Source organism: Cibotium barometz, chromosome 9 (genome assembly GCF_041138505.1).
Source record: "Cibotium barometz isolate CiBa-2024 chromosome 9, ASM4113850v1, whole genome shotgun sequence".
Classification (NCBI taxonomy): Eukaryota; Viridiplantae; Streptophyta; class Polypodiopsida; order Cyatheales; family Cibotiaceae; genus Cibotium; species Cibotium barometz.
The window spans coordinates 38,157,633-38,177,198 of record NC_141054.1 but is presented as its reverse complement, the minus strand read 5'-3'; the positions used below and the strand labels follow the sequence as shown (position 1 = coordinate 38,177,198).

Genomic DNA, 19,566 nt, shown 5'->3' with positions numbered 1-19,566 from the left:
AATGGCATAGGATGCATCATTAGCACACAAAATTGTACCACCTGAGGGAGCATCTCTCAAGGTGGCAAACAGCTTCTTGCAGGAAGTAATGTGCTTTGTAGCACCTGAGAAGCAAAGTACCAATCAGCATCCAACAATGACAAACAAGAAGCAGGCAGATTACTACATGTGACTGTTAAGGCATAGAGATCATGTGCAAAATTTGCTTCCTTGGCATTGCCAAACAAGTCATTGGTGATTCCTAACATTTTACACAGCAAAGGAATGTGTAATAAAAATATATCTGACACAAGTAGCAACCTCAAGTGACTCAAAGTACATCAAATGTTTGCTCAATGCATGTGTAAACGGAAGTATATCTGACACAAGTAGTAGCTTCAAGTGACTCAAAGTACATCACATGTTTGCTCAATGTATGTGCAAATTCACCAAACCAACAATATACAGGTCAAAATCTACAGGCAGAAACAGCGGACGTAGAATCTACAGGTCGAAATCTACTGACGTGGAATCATCAAGTCGGAAGCTAACATGGAATCAGCAGGTCGAAAGCTAACGTGAAACCAGCACGTCAGAAGCAGACATGGCACCAGCTAGTTAGAATCTGACGTGGCATCAATGTATGTGCAAATTCACCAAACCAACAATATACAGGTCAAAATCTACAGGCAGAAACAGCGGACGTAGAATCTGCAGGTAGAAATCTACTGACGTGGAATCATCAAGTTGGAAGCTGACATGGAATCAGCAGGTCGAAAGCTAACGTGAAACCAGCACGTCGTCAGAAGCAGACATGGCACCAGCTAGTTAGAATTTGACGTGGCATCAGTAATAGGTTGGAAGAAGCTGAAGGCATAGTCAACAGATCAGAAGCAGCTGGTGCACGAACACGAAAACAGCTGATGGACAAACGCTGAACCAACTGACGGGGACGGATACTGAACCAGTTGAGGGACAGAATCTGAATCAGTTGGCTGAATTGACAGATGCAATCAGTTGATGAAAGCTGAAACCTAAACACTAAATGCCAAAGGTCGTATGCAGAATACCAAATGCCGAATGCAGAAGTTTGAAATCTAAATGCCGAATACCGAGTGCTAAAGCAGAAGGCCGGATGCGGAAAGCCAACTGCTGAATGGGAAAACCCGGCCAAGAAAGTAAACCCGACCAAGGAAGTAAACCCATCCAAGTACTGAATGCGAAAAGTCGAACGCAAAAAGCGTAAAGCCGAGCGCCAAATGCAGAAAGCCAAGCGCTGAAAGCGAAAAGCCGAGCACTAAAAGGTTGACTGAGCAAAGCCGATGGATGCAGCTAAATGGCTCATCAAGCAAAATTGAAGCTGAATGTTGAATGTGTGAATGTTAAAGCCAAATGCCAAATGAGGAAAGCCAAAGATTGAACTACTAACCAGGCAAAGCTGATGGACGTAGCTAAATGGTTGACCAAGCAAAATCAACAGGCGCAAAAGTCCAATGCCAAAAGAAATGTTGAATGGCTAACCATGCAAAATCGATGAACACAAAAGTCCAATGCCAAAAGTTGAAAGCCGATAGACATCAGTAACAACAACAAAACCAACAGAAATTGGCGGATATTAAAATCCGATGTCGAAAGCTTCTGAAAGCTCTGTGTAGTGATGGTCTACAAGGTTGCCCAGACTATCACTAACTATCACTATACACAGCTTCTGAAAGTTGTGTAGTAATAGTCTGTGAGGTTGCCCAGAATGTACGTCAGCATAAATGAATGACACCAATGTATAGATGGAGGCAGAAACCCTAGATCTGTGGAAAGTGTGAGAGCTTACCTAGAATGTATCATGGCGAAGATTAATGACACCAGCAAAGTATAGAAGGGTGTGAGTGTACCCGAGATGTATGACGACATAGATTAAGGAACCGCGACAGTGAACAGCGACGTGGAGCTATTGGCTCTGAAACTAGGCACTGAAACTAGGCATCGAAACCTAAGCTCTGAAACAAAGCTCTGATAACACGACTTTGATACCAATGTTGGATGAGGGAAAAGATGCTTTGCACACACACAATCATATCAAGCACAGAGTGCAAGAGAGAGACCAGCAGCGATAGCTGGAAGTACTCCATGATAATCATATTGAATGTGTGGATTACAAAGTACTAGTAGCCCTAGCCTTAGGGATGACGTGGCTAACACACCAAAGTGTGTTCACACGGAGAAAAAACACCTGTGCACAAGGTAAAAAGTACCCATGTAGGGCTGTTCACACCATGACTTCCAAGGCTAACATGACGCATTGGAAGGTGTGCCATGTGTGTGTACTCCAAACTCAAAGATTTCTCCAACTCAACCACATTGTTTGACTATTTTGAGTGCTTTCCTCAACATCCTTTTTCATGGGTGTCGAGATCATTAGATTGTTAATGCATGGCAGTAGACTTTGCCTAGATATGTAATGGAGTTGGGGGCATCTCTTGCTCAAAAAATTCCAGCATTATCGAGCATTGGGGATATAGGCTATTTGGAGCAATGATTGGTGTGGTGAGGCCACGGAAGGTTCCTGTTGATTGAGGAAGATCCAATTGATGGCATGCTTGCACCCAACATGGTCGCCTCATCCAAAGACGTACGTGGAGGGTTAGCATCGATTAGGCTTAATGCATATGCTTGAGATATCCGTGCCTATTCCCATTAGATGTGTCTAATAAATGCAGAGCCCATGTTTATATTGCTAGTGTTGTGCATGGGAATTGGGCTAAAGGTGGGCCCATCTAGAAGCTCCTTCCAATGAAAACACCAACACACCGATTTCTTCTTCTTTCTGCTTTCAACTCTTACACATGGTTGGGGATAGGAAATTGAGCATTGATGTGTAACAAGATTGGCCGCTGCCAACAAGGCGATTGTGACTAAGGTAAGGTAATCAATGATAGTGAAAGAATTTACGACAACTGGTATGGTATGCAAGTTGGTAAATCATGAGCTATGGGTGGCTTGCCAAACACGACCGAATGGATCCAAGCATTTCTGGAGCCTCTTTTTGAAGTGTTGGTGGTTGCTCGGCCCACTTACTTGAACCATAGGATGTCAACAGAAAGAAGTGAAGCATTACAAAGCTTGCGTAGCTTGGGGATTTTGGATTGCCGTACAATGCTGACCTTGGCATTGTAGCTTTGCATTGGATTCTTGGGCACCTCTACCTCGCTTCATTACTATGGTTGTAGGCATGTTTGCGCCTTGGAGGGAGATGCACAACCCGATTGATTCTTGGTCTTTTTCCGGCTTTGGTTGTGTTGCCGGCTCTCCCTGATATTCTACCTTGCCGATTGCAGGTGTGGTGTCTTGCCACGGATTGGTTGCCTCCTTAGCCTGGAGGGGATTGATAGAAAAAAATCACCACTTCTATTTCCACATCTCCTCTTTTTTGGGACTTCTTTTCTAATCTCTTCTCAACCCAATGGGCTTAGTCGGGTTGTTTTCTCAACCCCTTTGCAAGTGGTTGCTTTGTCTTTTCCGGCCTCTTTCCTTTTGGACTATCTAGTGTGCCCAACTTTTTTGCTGCCATGTTCGTTCTTCTTCTTTTTTTTTGGAGGGGGGGGGGGTGGGGGGTTGGGTTCCTGCTCTCTCTTCCCCTCCAATCTCTCTCTCTCTCTCTCTCTCTCTCTCTCAACAGTTAGGGGTTGTTTACATCATGGACAACCCAATTTCAACCAAGGCCAATTGTCAATAGGTTGGCTTGGACCCGATGTGACCACAAGAGGGGCATTTTATCTAAAAAATGTCTTATACTGTTGACCAGGAAGGGGATTTTGCTATAAATAATCCCCACTCAGATGAGACTTAGGTATCGGATGCAAGGAATATCAAAACTCTCTCTCTAATAGAACGGTAAAGGCTACAAAGATTCTCTACTCCAAAACAGAGAGTCAAGCTCAAATTACATGAACAAAAAAACATCATATTGGTTCTCTCTTTGTTCTTGTTTTGGCACTACCTTTCCTTCATACAGCTCTAGCTATGTGACATGCCTGATTGTTGGCTCATTTACTCCTCTTTTTCTTTTCCATGCACCTTGTTCCTCCTGCCTGAGGTCAATACAATTTATGGTCAAAGCTGTCACAATTACCAGCAGGGCCTCACAAGGGTTTGTAACTTGGGACCTCCTCCCTAAGTTCCACCAATGCGTATGTAGCACCTGATTGGCAGTTGGGCTTGTTGAATTGCCCAACTCTCATAGATGTTAGTATGTGGCCAACCAAATTGCATCTAATGGAGTCTTTCTTCGGACTCTAATGTCAAATCGTTTCTACCTTGGCTCTTAGACCCTTTCTTTGTTTAAGCACTAACCTTGGTGCTGCCAGTATGCAAGTGGTAAGAAGGCCAACAGTGCTATCAGCATCTACATGGTAGTAAGGCCAGTAATTTCACTACTACAAGGGTAAAGCCTGAAATCCCCAGGACCATTTTCTCTATCGATTCTTCATGGGGTGGCAAGGTCTCCCTTATATCCTGACGATGATCGTCAAATTGTTTCTGCCTTGGCTCTTAGACCCTTTCTTTGTTTAAGCACTAACCTTGGTGCTGCCAGTATGCTAGTGGTAAGAAGGCCAACAGTGCTATCAGCATCTACATGGTAGTAAGGCCAGCAATTTCACTACTACAAGGGTAAAGCCTGAAATCCCCAGGACCATTTTCCTTATCGATTCTTCATGGGGTGGCAAGGTCTCCCTTGTATCCTGACGATGATCAAGGGTTCAAACCCTCACCAACAATCAAACATCCCTAAAGGGGGTGATTGATTCTGCTCTCTTATGTAGGGTTTTCTCGCGATCTAATAAGCCAGTCTCTCTCGTGAGCAAATCTTTTCTTCATTATGGGGAACAATGCTATCATAGGAAGAAACAAAAAAGGACATTTTTTTCTGCCTAGATACTTGAACCTCACTGTTGAGAATGTCGCAATATGCAGCCGTTGGTGGTATTTGAAGACTACTGTTGAGAATGTCCCAATATGTAGCCGTTGGTGGTATTTGAAGATTTTCACCTCTTGATAGATCAAAAAGTATCAAAAAGTTGTTTTACTATTCAGACATGCTTGCTGCACTTCCAAGGGGCACCAAGAGCCACCACCCAAATATAGATATAGACCACATCGGTTCCTGTTCAAGAAATGTACTAACATACTCTAGGAGACTGACCACCTGACAACAGTAACCTGATGAAAATGTTTGATGACGAAGTAGATGAGCATGCCAACAAGATGAGGGTGGAGTACCCAAGCTCTTGCAAATTCTTGCTTTTCCAACATTCATGTGTTCCAACTATTTTTTCATGCAATCCATTGGTGCATAAAAGCAGAGTACTACATAAACATGCTTATCGATGTTGGGTGGCTAGCCAAATTTGGGGAAGCAAGAGGATCTGAAAGCAGATAAGCTTTGAGACTAAGAACAAACAGGGTGACAAGTCTTGAGAAACAAAACTCCTCCACCTCGTCTGCAGCACAGATCATACCACTTCCCTACACGTTTAATGTCCTTTCTGACCTGAATGGATGGGAGGACCTGCACAAGTAGCTTGGATGGGCCAAAGAATCAACTTTGTCAGCCATGGCGAAAGGATAAAACTTCTTGTAGCCTGTTGAGTGATAGCAAGCCAACAAGCCTCACCATCTATCCTTTTGATCTAAATAGAAAAAAGGAAGAGTGAGCAATTAGCTTAAAGACTGGCATAAACCTATTCTATGGATCGACACTGCAAGCTTTTCCCCCCCTTGGTACTTATGAGAGACATTGTGTAATGAAAGCCTTGATAGACATTTTTGACAGATTTTTGACCCTGTTGACAGAGCCTGTTGCAAGATCCCTATCGACTACGCTGCTAAGCTCAATCCAGCCGCCATTGGCAAGAGAAGGAGGTCAATTGTTGTGACCACACCCTTCAAAGGCCCTGAGGAATCAACCAAGATTGCCCTCACCATTTACATGTGTGCAATAGAATCTGTACAACCATGAAGATCTAAACCAACGTGCACATGACCTCATTTTTTTTGCAACAGTGGGCAACATACCAGAAAAATCATAGGCACCCCAAAAAACCAGAGGAAGAAGAAGGGATTGTCAAAACTACGAGGCATGGTTTGCAAAAAGATTAGAAAACATGCGGCAATGGTGGTGATCTCATACATAGTTTAGAATCAGAGGCACCCCATTCTACCCTTCTAAGACTTGTGAGAGAGGTTGGGGGAGACATCCCAAGGACATCTGCTGTCAAGCCAGTTGAGCCTCTTGGAACCCTCAAACTAGTGTCATCAGTCATAAGTTACAACTAACAAAACTGCCACAAACTCCAAATTAAGATTCACCAAACAAAGGCCACCAATTGATGAGCCCGCCTTATACACAGTGCTAACAATAGGTCCTTAACTCCATAGCTTGCTTCCCAGATAAAGTTCCCACACGGGACAAAACCTATTTCCACATGCTATGAGAAGGTGAAGGGGAGTGGTGTCAGCCTTAAGTTTGGAAGGTGCACACATGGTCGATAGGCTCTTGGTCCTATTTGGAGCGAAGGATGATGCCTCACAAGTTGGAATATTGGGTTCAGTGGCATCAGCATTAAAATTGGGAGCACACACTCCCTTGACGTATTTTCATGCAAACAAGCAATCATCATTAACAAAGAAAAAGAGAGGATACGTTTCATGTTTACAAGCAATTATCATTAATCCCACACCACCTCACAACTTGAATTTCTAACTTATCCACGGTGACAAGAGAAAGCAGCATTTTATTCACGATATCACACATCAAAGTTTTGTTGACTTTGTACCTATCACCATCACTTCGAACCATTGCTTCTATCAGCTGCCCATATTATTGGTAAGCTCATACAGCTAAATCGTTTCAACAATTACTCGACAACCTAGGGACATTCTTAAAGCCCACTCCGATTCTCATGAAATGGGTGGGATGGAAACTTGGATCCTCATTTAAAGCTTTGACCTGTTGCCTTCTGCTTTGCTCAAGTTATCATTTGCTTGGAAAGTTATCATCACTTTCCCGAGCACTTTCCGTTCTGCAATGGTAGAAAAAGCTTTGTTGGCCTGCATAGTTGATTTCAAAGGTCAGCCACCTGGAGTACAAGTGAGCTGGAACCAATAAGACTACTTAGATTTACCTGGGAGAGAGGAAACTTGTGCGAGACATGTACACTTATGAAACCTTTTGATAACCATGACAGAAGCTCATTCATAGAATCCTGCAGAATAGTCGGTTGGTGCTTGAAATAGCTACCCCAGTATATACCATGGATAGTGAGATTCTGGTATTCCCCCCCCAATAAGAGATTGCTTAGATTAGTTCCATACAAAACATTAGGCTGTTTACAGATGGGCGGGAAACAGAGTGGCTGTGTTGCCCGTCCAAGTGCAAAGTAGTGTGAAACACAGTAAAGAGGAGAATTTAGAGCCATTTGGCATCACCTTTACAAGAGCGACGTTTGCAGGGATGGATGGAATTTCCCCACTAGTAAAGCCTATTATGAGAACTTGAGCTCCCCAGTTTAGCAGTTTCAAGCTGTCTTTGAAGAGCTTCCCACCAACAGGATCATAAAGAATGTCAACACCTCTGAGTTTCTTACTTTTGAGAAAACTTTGTACGCTCTTGATCAAAGATCCATCCGAAGGATCGACAACGAAGTCTGCCCCCACAGAGTTCAAAAGATCTGCCTTCTCTTTACCCCTGAAAAACACTCAGAAGCTTTCCATTCTTGGCCACAGGAAGTGAACTTAAACAATGTCCACTAAATCATCCATAATTGCAACATGGACAAAAGATGGACAGAACTTATTGTGTGAACAGACCTTGCCACGGCAATCACAGTTGCACCACAAACCTTTCCTATTTGCACTGCTGCAAGCCCAACACCACCAGCTGCACCAAGTACAAGCAACACCTGATCACCCCATGACAGAAATCATCTTGTCAAACCAAAAGGCACTTTGTTTCCTTTCTTAAAGTGTCTAAGGCCTAACAGTCCAGCTGAAAGAGAATATCGGACAGAAGAAAGCAACAGAAGACTTAATCTAGCACATAAAAACCTAAACTACTCCATGTTCTAGTACTTCTGAGCACAATGCTCTACATACAAGCTTGCCAGTGAGCACTAGAGGCTGTTCTAGAGGCAACCCACGTTGACCAACCTGCTCTGCCATGTGTGTGTGGAATACCTGGGTCCATTCTTAAACGAGGCTGCCTACACATAGTCACAAAAAATGTTTGGTTTGTTTCAAGGTTTCCAGGTTTATTAGGTTTGGCCTAGAAACATTTCATTCTTAAATGGGAAAAAAAAAACGATCCAAAAAATCACAGTGTCCATTATTTCTTAGAAATGTGTATAGCTTTCACAAACTGAAATGACAGTTCAAAAATCCCAGCCAACTTGGATTGCCTCCAGAACAGCCTTTAGTGCTCATTGGCTGCTGCTCACATGCTGAGACGGTAAACATTCAAACTCAACAATAATCTGATGAAGTACGGACCAGTTCACAACATACTTTTACTTGTATAGATAGTCATTTTTTACAAGTAACAGCATTTAACGCTTTGCACCCCCCCCCCTGGCCCCGCCCAAAATCACCCCTGCTGCTCAACCTGACATTTTCAGGCTGCCCATTGTCCAAACGTTGACCAACTTGCTCTGCCATGTGCATGTGGAATGCCTGCCTCCTCAGGCAGTCCATTCCTAAACGAGGCTGCCTATCCATAGCCACAAAAAATGTCTGGTTTGTTTCAAGGTTTCCAGGTTTATTAGGTTTGGCCTAGAAACATTTCATCCTTAAATGGAAAAAAAAAACATTCCAAAAAATCGATGTGTTGATTAGTTTTTAGAAACATGTATAGCTTTCAGAAACTGAAATGACAGCTCAAGGATTTGGGGATTTTTGCAATGTCACATCGATTTCACTATAGTGAAATTGTAAAAATCCCCAAATCCAATTTTTTTGTTTTATTTTGTTTTTTTTTTTTTGGGGGGGGGGGGGGGGGAGCTTGCAAAATTCCCAAAATCCCATTTGAATTTTTGCAATTTCACTTCAATGAGTTCAATCTCATCAAATTAAAATGAAATTGCAAAAATCCCCAAATCCCACTAGGATTTTTGCAATTTCACGTCAATGACAAATCCGCAAGTCCAATTTCATTTCAATTTAGTGAAATTGAAGAACTGGGGATTTTTGCAGGTTTACTCTGATTTTTCCAAAATTGAAGTAAATCCTCAAATTCAAGGTGGACCATGGGAAGAGGAGATGAAGAAGAATGATGGATCATAGGGTAGGCTTGAAACATGCTGAAACGATCTTGAAAGGGGCTGCACATAAGGGATCGAAAACGGGCTGACATGATTGTAGCAATGGAACGCATTTCGCATCCCCACTGAAGTACGAAACGTTTCGGTTAAATTTGAAACGAGTTTTTTATGCTTATTTTTTTTTAATGTCAAAATTGGGGATTTTTGCCGTTTGAAAACGTACGGCTCAAAATTTGGGCCTTTTTCAGCCTTGCGCACGCGTTTCACAGAGAGAGAGCTTACGTGCGAGTTTCACAGAGAGAGAGGGCGTGCGTGCGTGTTTGCTACAGCCTTGCAACTAGCAGGTTTTACCTCTCTCTCTCTCTCTCCTCTAGCTTTCTCTCTCTCTCTCTCTCTCTCTCTCTCTCACACACACACACACACAAACACGCACACACACACACATCTCAAATTTCAATTTTCAATTGAGATGTGTGTGTGTGCGTGTTTGTGTGTGTGTGTGTGTGTGTGTGTGTGTGTGTGTGTGTGTGAGAGAGAGAGAGAGAGAGAGAGAGAGAGAGAAATTGAGAGAGAAATTGCATTGTGTAATTGAGAGAGAGTCTGTGCATGCAGCATAATGTGATTAACTTTCAACACGAAGCTTTTTTTACTTTCAACTTTCAACAGGGAGTTTTTTTTTTGTTTCTTTTGCCATAGATGGGTCGCAATCGTGATGCTGTGTGGACACACGTCACCTCTCTTGGAAGATACGGTGGGTCTGGAGCTGAAAAATGGAGATGCAATTTCTGCCTGTTAGTGACTGGCGGGAGTGTAACCCGCATCAAAGCCCACTTGTCTGGCTTGAAGGGTGAGGGGATTTCTGCTTGTCCCAAGGTGCCAAAGGTTGTGCAGCACAGTCTACAAGATTGGAAGAAAATCCAAGAAGGGGTTATTGACTCCAACACAGGTACAGGAATCGAGGAAGAGGAGAATTCAGAGGCAGTGACAAAGAGGGGAAAAACACAGGTGGCCGAGAGCCAAGACTCATATGCAGGTGGTGTTTATGTAAGATCGAGCTCTATGCCAGTAGCGGCTCGTTCTAAATTGCCGATTGTGGGGTCTCTCAAGAGAGGCAGCATAAAAGCAGGTATTCAAAAACAGGCTGTGAAAGAGGCAACTCGGGAGCTAACTAAGCTTTTCATACAGTGTGCCTTGTCTTTCAACATACTACGCACAAATCGTTGGAAATGTGCCATGCGTGCAATTAGCCGAATTGGATATGAGTGGGAGGGGCCCAGCTATGAGACTATGCGCACTAGAGAGCTCCGTAGAGAGCGTGCACAGGTGCATCATGAAATTCAGCCATTAAGGAAGACATGGGAAAAGTACGGCTGTTCATTGCTTTGTGATGGGTGGTCGGATGTACGCAAGAGGAGTGTGTACAACATCTTGGTGTCCTCCTGCAAGGGCACAATGTTTTTGCGTGCCATTGATGCATCCCAACCAGGGACAGTGGTGACAGGAGAGTTCATTTGGCGCCATTTGCGTGAGGTTGTGTTGGAAGTTGGGCCAGAAAACATGTGCAGGTTGTGACTGACAATGGTTCAAACTGTGTCAGTATGGGCCGCATGCTTCAGGATGTGTTCCCACGTATTGTTTGGACACCATGTGCCAGTCATAGTCTAGATCTTATGATGGAGGATATGGGCAAGCTAGGTTGGTTGCAGGATATATTGAATACAGCTCGCTTCATTGTCAAATTTGTCACAAAGAGGCCCAAGATACTTTCTATCTACAGGGCACAGGGTGAGTTGGAGTTGTGTAAACCCTCGACCACCAGGTTTGCATATATGTTCATAGTGCTTGACAAAGTAGTAAGAGTTCGAAAGAGACGCTTACGACTAGTGGTGTCCAAGGAGTGGTATGATTGGGAGGCTGAAAATAAGTGTCCAAAGTCAGATAAGTTTGCAAGCACTATTATGGGTGGTGGGTGGTGGGCAACAGCAGAGGGATTGGTGAGAGTTTTACAGCCTTTCTACAGTGTATTGCGTATCACCGACATGGAGGGCAGCACCATGGGCCTCTTGTATGAGTAAATGGACAAACTCGGGGAGTGCCTTATAAAGGCAACTGGTATTTCTGCTATTGAGTGAGTATTATATTTTGTCTTGACTCTTAACTCTTCAATTTCAGCTCTAAACTTGGTGCATCTAGATTCTAAATTGTAATGTTTAAAAAACTAGGAAGGACAGCCTTCGTGCTATTTGGCAAGATCGTTGGGATTGGTTTCATAGACCAATCCATGCGGTGGCCCACATTCTTCATCCTTTGTGGAGACACGAAGACCAGGCATGTTGTGAGGAGTTGGAGGATGGTTGGACCGAGTATGTGACAACATGGGTGGGTGGAGATGTGGGGGAGTTGGCTGCCTTGGAGGAGCAGCGGCTTGCCTTCCGCAACAAGACAGGAAAGCATTTTGGGTCACCAACTGCGGAATTGCATTCAGGGATGTTGCAGCCCGTGGGCCGTATCTTGGTGGGAGAAATATGGTATAAGTGCCCCGCAGCTGGTGAGTATTCATTACAATTTTGTGCTCATGTCACATGTGTCATGAATAATGAATCATGACTCATGTGTGATTTTTCATATTTGAATTTTGCAGAGGAGGTTTGTTTTGAGAGTGCTCTCACAGGACTGCAGCTCAGGTCCTTGTGAGAGAAATTGGAGTACATGGGCCCTTTTCCACACAAAGAAAAGGAACAAGTTTACCACTACACAATTAGAGCGGTTGGTTTATTGTCATTGCAACCTCCGTCTACTTGAGCAAAGAGGCAATTCCATAGAGCCAATACAAGTAAATGTCGACAAAATCGACATCGAGAAAGTGAAAGACATCCCAGAGATCCCACCTGATGAGCAGGACATTTACACCATGTTATATGAGGAGGCGATGCAGGAAACCAGGCAAACCCGTAGCCGCTCTCGAGCCAAGGTTGGAGTTGTTGTGGGTACACATGGTGCTAGCACGAGTGCTGCACCTTGCACAGATGGTGCTAGCACGAGTGCTGGACCTGAGGCAGCGGTGGCAGAGGGTGCAGATGACTCTTCCGATTGGGTCACAGCTTCTGAGGCATCTGATGTTCAGGATGAGGACGAGGATATTGAGTTGGATGATGCAGAGGAGGATGACTAGGCTTCTAGAGTCTAGTATCTACTTAGTCATTCTCGTTTTTTTACAGCTTAATTTATGATTTATGGTCATGACTCATGTCTCATGTTGACATTAGACATTGTTGACAGTTGTAGCTATTATCTTTTATGTCGGTTTTTTTATGTACCACATGTGTCACATGTGCCAGACTCTCAGCTGCTTTGGCCATGGCCCATGGCTCATGTCACATTTATGATTTTATGGATTGCCACTCTTTGGTCTTTACTATTTAGACAATCTTATTGTCATTTGGTTACTTGTAAGTTGTTAAATTCGGTATCCAGGGGCCAAGGTTGGCATGTCATGAATCATGATGTCAAATATAGATATGATATCGTGATTCGTAAATCAAATTTCAAATTGCAATGTCTTGCTTTTATTTACACATTTTTAAGTCTATAAGATCAAGGTGACATGTTGTTTGTTTGCAGTCTTATAAACTGATATGAAACTTGTTAAGGGTCCCTATTGTTGGCTCTCCCCCCCCCCTCCCCCCCCCCCCCAAGGTACCCCTCCCGTTTCATACTTTTGGGTCGGGCAATGAAACGTTTCGAAACGCGTTTCAAAAACCTTTTTTATGAAACTCCTGGCTACTATGGGTCACATGAAGGAAAAAAAAGGGGGGAAATCACCCAAAAAATTTAGGCAATTTTTAAATTAAAAATGTTTCATGAAATTTTAGAAACGTTTCGCAGGATTCTAACCCATGATGTGTATTTTTTGGTTTCTATGTGCCTGCCCATGTCCAGACATCCAAAACTTCATTGAGACAGGAAAATGCTCAAGATCAACAACTGCCGACACTGTTTTGACTTGCCCACTGCCCAACCCCAAATGTTATCCAACATGCTCCGCCTTATACGTGTGGGAAGACCTGGGTCTTCAGGCAGTCCATTCCTCACAAAGTCTGTCCAAATACCCAAAACCAGTTTTATTTTTATATTTTTTGGGGTAAAGATGTGTAAGAGCTTGACTAGCTGTGCATGCATCTGGATTCAATGCATGTGTCAACACGTGTTGTGACTACTGAGGCCATGTACAAGGTCATCTAGGGAATTGTGAGCCCTATTTGATGAAGAGACAAGGCGTTCAGAGTTTGCCCAGGATTATCCTAGATACATGCATGTGAATGTATGATTAGTGCCTAGAGGCGAAAGGCCTATGTGAATGAGCAAACTCAGAGCCAATGAGGATGAGACGACTCCAAAGAGCAACAGAAGATCAATGTTCGAAATGCAGAACACTTGCCTTAGCAAAACTCAATAGAAATGTCATCCCTCAACCATTAACGTAGGGCAGGCCTCAACCATTAACGCAAGATACAGGAGATCACAAACAGTCCCAACTCTATGTAGAAGTAAAAACGCAGCCTGTAGAAGAAAAACGTAACACCCATCTACTGCCCAGCAGAAGGCAACTTCTGGGCCAGCATTCAGCCCAAGACACCCACATTCTACACGTCAACTTGGTCAGTAATTCAGGGCCCTAGAAGTCAAGTCTCTTGGGTGGGAACAGCCTCTTAAAAGGCATATGTGGTGGCATCATATTTGGCATATGTGGTGGCATCATACTTAGAATATGTGGTGGAATCATATTTAGCATATGTGGCGGCATCACATCTAGCATATGCTTAGAATATGTAATGAGGTCTCTCCTATAAATATAAAAAGGACCTACTTCTATAATGAATTTATGCCTTCCACTACATCTTGTACTCCCACAATCCCTTTAGTCTTCTGCTGATTCTCTTGTTTATTTTCATCTCTCCCTCTTCTCCCCACTATTGTGTGGCTGCACTCTAGGCACTGGCCAACATTTGGTATCAGAGTCAGATCCCGCCACCTCAAAGCCAACTGCCGCCATGCACGCCATCCCAAAGTCACCTGCTGCTCGCTACCGTCGTCTCAAACATAGTTGCATTCCGTACTCGTACTCATCCGTTCTGTACTCTCAATACGTACCATACAAGTACCATGCTTTCCGTACCCGTACTTTAAAAAAAAATTACAGTGACTAGTCACTAATAACTACTAGTGAATACATGGTATGTAGGTTGATGTTGAGGAGCTTGAGCATCACAAACAACAACATGCCGATGAGAGTGACATAGTACGTGATGAGCAAGAGGAGATATACAAACAATTTCACAGAGAGCTAGAGGGCATTGATAGATAAGGCACTCGAGCTCTCACAACCACTTCCCTCACTTCTTCAACTCAGCAGAGTCGTCCTTCCACCTCTAAAGGCACCAAAGTTTATATTATATATTTTTAATTATATATACATTATTTTAAAACATGAACGTACTTAAAGTACTTATCCCGATGCCTACTTTACGTACTCGTACGCATACCATAACTACCGCACTGTACCTAAAGTACGCAACCACTATGGTCTCAAAGCCAGTCGTCGCCGATCTATAGCCCATCGCCTGTAACATGCAGCGAAAGTATTCGTAATTAAGGATCCTGTCACACAAGTCTCACACCGCCTTCTGTATCCTAAGTTTCACGAGTTTAACAATCCACTTTTATGACTTCAAACTTTAAGAGATTTAGAGAGAGAGAGAGAGAGAGAGAGAGAGAGAGAGAGAGAGAAACTCTACACCAGATTGGGTCTTGAATTACCCACTGAAGGGCCCCCTATCCCGTTACCGGAATAGTATTCGATTTATTACTTTGAAGAGAATGACTTTGGACTAACGATAAGCCAAACACAAGATCTCAAAGGACCAGGAGTCGGGCTGAACTGTACACGGCTGTAGAAACACCATTAATGACCGATCTCGAGCCTATGCACTCTTCCCAATGGAATGAGGGAAGGCTGCAAATCTGAGGCTGAGGTATGGGCTGTTTGGGACTGTTCTAAGCTATGTATGAATGCTGAAAATGAATGTATGCATGCGTGTTACCTTCACCCAAGGGGCTGTAGCAAACGCTGATGCTATGCAATGCTGAAAACTGCTTCAAGGCTGAAAATGCAAGGATGTTGATGCTCTGTTGCTGGCTGGCTGCTGGATATGCTGAAAATGCAAGGATGGAGAAGCTCTGATGCTGGCTGGCTTGCTGGATATGCTGCATTTAGGTTGTATGCTCCTAGATGCTCAAGCGTTAATGCTCCAGAAGGCTGATGGCTGAAACGCTTATTGATTGATGATGGAATGGTGTAAATGAATGCTATTTATACTAATCATGGGCTGGTCAGTTGGCTCCCTAGAGCTACACGACTTGTTTATGCTCAATAATGATATTTAAATGCTGAAATAATGCTGTAAAATATGGGAAAAATGCTAGATAAATACTCATAAACTTGACTGACTCACTCACTCGCTATGGCTGAGGAATGACCTACATAGCTCGTGCCTAACATATCCTGGACTGAGGATTACAATGGGGTCACAGCGTACAACAAATATCATCCTAAAGGGTACTAATACTGTACAATGTTGCACTGATAATGATGAGCCATCTTGTCACCATGCACTATAGTGCAGTGTGCATGTGACACCGCCACCGGCAATTCGGGCGGCGCTAGTGTGCAACCAACCACCACATCAGCTTGGCCACCACTAGTATCAGCGGCGCTAGTGTCCAGCGCACCACCTCTGCCAGCCAACTGGGCGGAACCACTGCAACAAGTGCCACCTTCGCTACTCAACACCGCCAGCGTCCACATTGAGACCTGCCCAGCCCACTGCTTGGCCTAGTTCTCAACACCAACACGGCTTCTCCTTGGCTCTATTCTTTTCTTAGCTCTATTCTCAGCTCGGCTTGGGTGACAAAGGGGAAGAGAGAAGAAGCAACTCAGCTCACCAGCATCTTGTTCACATAGGTACAAGCAATTTTTGGGACTTTCTTTTTCATTCTTTTTTTGTCAAATTCAAGGCCTCTGTGCTACATCTTTGGGGATTCTTGTTCGTAAGGGGAGGTAAGGTGGAAGCATCCATATGCACTCATGTTCCTGTGCAATACTCCTGGAGTCTTGTGTTAGCTCATTCAAGTATACACCCTATTTTTGATATACTTCAGCAATCGCACCTTAAACCTCGTCATATCCCAGTGCCTTGTGTGCACCCTCCCCTAACTCTCTTTTTCTCATATTTTCCCAAGAGCTCACATCAAGGGGGGCTTTCTTGTTCCTAGTTCTCTCTCGAACTTTGAGAAATCTCGTACTACTGTGAGGATGTCGCAAAGAGTTGCTTCCACTGAGTTTTCCGGATTTGGTGCATTCACAACAGCTGAGATCGACTTGATGGTCCCAACTATTCATTATGGAGTTTCATTCTGAAGAATCTCTTAATTGCCAAGGGACTATGGGAGATTGTCACGGGGCAAGAGCCTCATCCTCCTGCACCAACTCCTACACCTCGACATCAAGAGCAACTCAAACTGTGGCACAAGTTGTGTAAGGCATTACAGCACCAGCACCGCCTCCTGGACCCACTGAAGACCAAAGACGGTGTGATGCCCGTGATGCTCAAGCAAAGGCCATGATTGCTCTTTCAATCAAGCGCTCAATTGTAACTCACATCCGATCTTGCAACTCTGCAAGGGTTGCCTAGGTGGTCCTCGAGACCATGTTGCAGGCACAAGTCATGTACCTAATGCGAGAACTGGACGACTTGACCATGAACGAAGGTGATTCCATTGCAGATCATCTTGCCAAGGTAATAGACCTAAATGAATAGCTATTGAATATAGATGAGGTAGTTGATAGTAGAAAATTGGTCACCACCATTCTTAACTCCTTACCTGAGTCCTATCAGAGTTTCCATACTTCTCTAAATCTCTCTACAAGAGGAGGAGGCAATCCTATATCCCTCGAGGAGTTGGTTGGATTACTTCTCCAAGAGGAGCAGAAAAGGAAGAACAAATCCAGGGGTGATGCAAGCAAAGGAGACCAAGCCTACTTTTCCAGGGACAAAGGTAAAGTGGACTTGCCACAAGGAGACACCAAGAAGAAGAAAGGAAAGTGTCACTACTGCCACAAGCCAGGGCACTACATCGAAGAGTGTCAGAAGAGACTCGCAAAGCTGAAAGCTGATGAAGACTCTACAAATTCTGCTTCTTCTATCTCCGACGAAAAGAAGCAGCAACCAGAAGATAAAGTAAACCTAGTCCAAGATGATTGGGCTTTCTAGCCACATTATCACTGTGTGGGAAAATGTTAAATATTAATAGTAGTTAACGAGGGAACAAACAAGTGCTAGGTGGTTGAGTAAACTAGCACTAAATGTAGACCTTAAATAAAGCGGCACTAAATGTAGACCTTAAATAAAGCGGTTCCAATGTGTGTGAACAACCGCTAGTATATATAAGTCTTGTGTGGGAACAGCCTCTTAGAAGGCATATGTGATGGCATCATATTTGGCATATGTGGTGGCATCATACTTAGAATATGTGGTGGAATCATATTTAGAATATGTGGTGGAATCATATTTAGCATATGTGGTGGCATCACATCTAGCATATCATTAGAATATGTAATGAGGTCTCTCCTATAAAAAGGACTTACTTCTATAATGAATTTATGTTTTCCACTACATCTTGCACTCCCACGATCCCTTTAGTCTTGTGTTGATTCTCTTGTTGATCATCTCTCCCTCTTCTCCCCACTATTGTGTGGCAACACTCTAGGCACCACCCAACAGCTACTACTTCAACTCTGACGATAGCTATTTCTTGAATCTTCACCACCACAACTTGTGATGACATATATAGAGTTTAATCACCACATAGTAGAGGCACAACCACAACAATCACGTGCACAACTGATGTACTAGGGTGCCACCTCGAAATTCTACTTAGATAGTACACTTAGGAAACCTTTTTTTGGGCCAAAAGCAGTCCAGAGGGTCATTGTCAGGCACCATCTAAGTCAATAAGGGTGTGTCATGTCATGCCCATGCCACAAGGCAAGAGTCTGCGTCTGATTTATCCTTCGCACCACTGAAGGTAAGGACTGGAGTCTTCATTTTTGAAGAAGAATCATCATTCACCACGGCGTCAAGTATCTGGTCAGAGGCAAAGACTCCGTTTTGCACGGGCGGTGACGAGGCTATTGCTTTTGCCTGGGTCACGACAAGAAAAGGGGTTGTGGACATTGTATTTGTCACACATGTACCAGAATGTTCTGAATCTTCAGCTTTCTCAGCAGGTATTAAGGCTTCCAATGTAGAAGGGGGAGGTTGAGGTTGTTTGCGCCTCTTAGACCTCTCAAGGATCCTCTTGCACAACGTGAGAATGAGTAAGTCTTCAACACTGCCACCAAGAGCTTGCAAGGACTTGAATGTAGGGCATTGCTCGCGAGGGGAAACTTGTCCAACGTCGCGGCGTTCACGACCGAGTACTCGACTAGGGTCGGACACACGTGCCACTAAGTAAGCCCATCTTGATATGGCTGATTTCTTTCCAAGATGTGATCCTTTGGAAGCTTCATGTTGCTGCTTCTGTTGCTGATGATTCCAATAAGAAGTTGGTTGCTTAGAACTGTAACATTTCCAAGAATATCCATGCTGAGGCTTGCGTTGCTCGCACGAAGATACTTTGTGTCTGGTTGTCTCTGAATAACCATGCTTAGGGTGTGAGAATTTTTGTTGAGAAACATGTTGAAGCTCATCGATACAAGCTTTTGGTTGTTGATGGAACATGGCTTCAAACCGCAATGAAGAAGGCTGCTTTCGAGGAAGGGAGGCGGCAGCAAGTTGGCGCGCAGAAGACCAAGGCAGGCGCCATTTCGTAGGAACCCGTATGTGTATGGGTTTTTTTTTATTTAAAGACGCTGGTCGGCTGTGTTCGCTTCCTCTTTTCTTTTTTTTTTAATGCGCAGGTCGCTGGCTGGCCGTCCCTTCTTTTTTTTTTTAGTGTGCGCTGGTCAACGGCGGCGGCTGGGTTTCCTTGCGCTGGCGGGTGGCCGTTCGGTGCTGGCGCTTCACGTACGTATATAATAAGGCTTAATTATAAGCCTTACGTTATAAGGCTGCTTGTTTTTTTTTATTTTTTATTTTTTTAGATGATCCACGTGGCAATGCACGTATTAATGTTATGTATTGTTTTTTTTTTTTGAAGGTTGACGCTTCGCCGACTGGAA

General features: G+C 43.8%; 1 protein-coding gene across 1 annotated transcript in view; it reads right to left on the bottom strand.

Moving 5' to 3' along the window:
- Positions 1-6,677: 6,677 nt before the first annotated feature.
- LOC147635546 (GroES-like zinc-binding alcohol dehydrogenase family protein) overlaps positions 6,678-19,566 on the bottom strand; it is a 31,105-nt gene continuing 18,216 nt past the window's right edge. Inside the window, exons 3-6 of the mRNA XM_086802882.1 lie at positions 7,843-7,934; positions 7,462-7,720; positions 7,158-7,301; positions 6,678-7,083 (exon numbers count right to left, since the gene is read on the bottom strand). Coding sequence (XP_086659008.1) covers positions 6,970-7,083; positions 7,158-7,301; positions 7,462-7,720; positions 7,843-7,934 — 609 coding nt within the window. The 3' untranslated portion in view covers positions 6,678-6,969. The remainder of the gene's footprint in view (positions 7,084-7,157; positions 7,302-7,461; positions 7,721-7,842; positions 7,935-19,566) is intronic.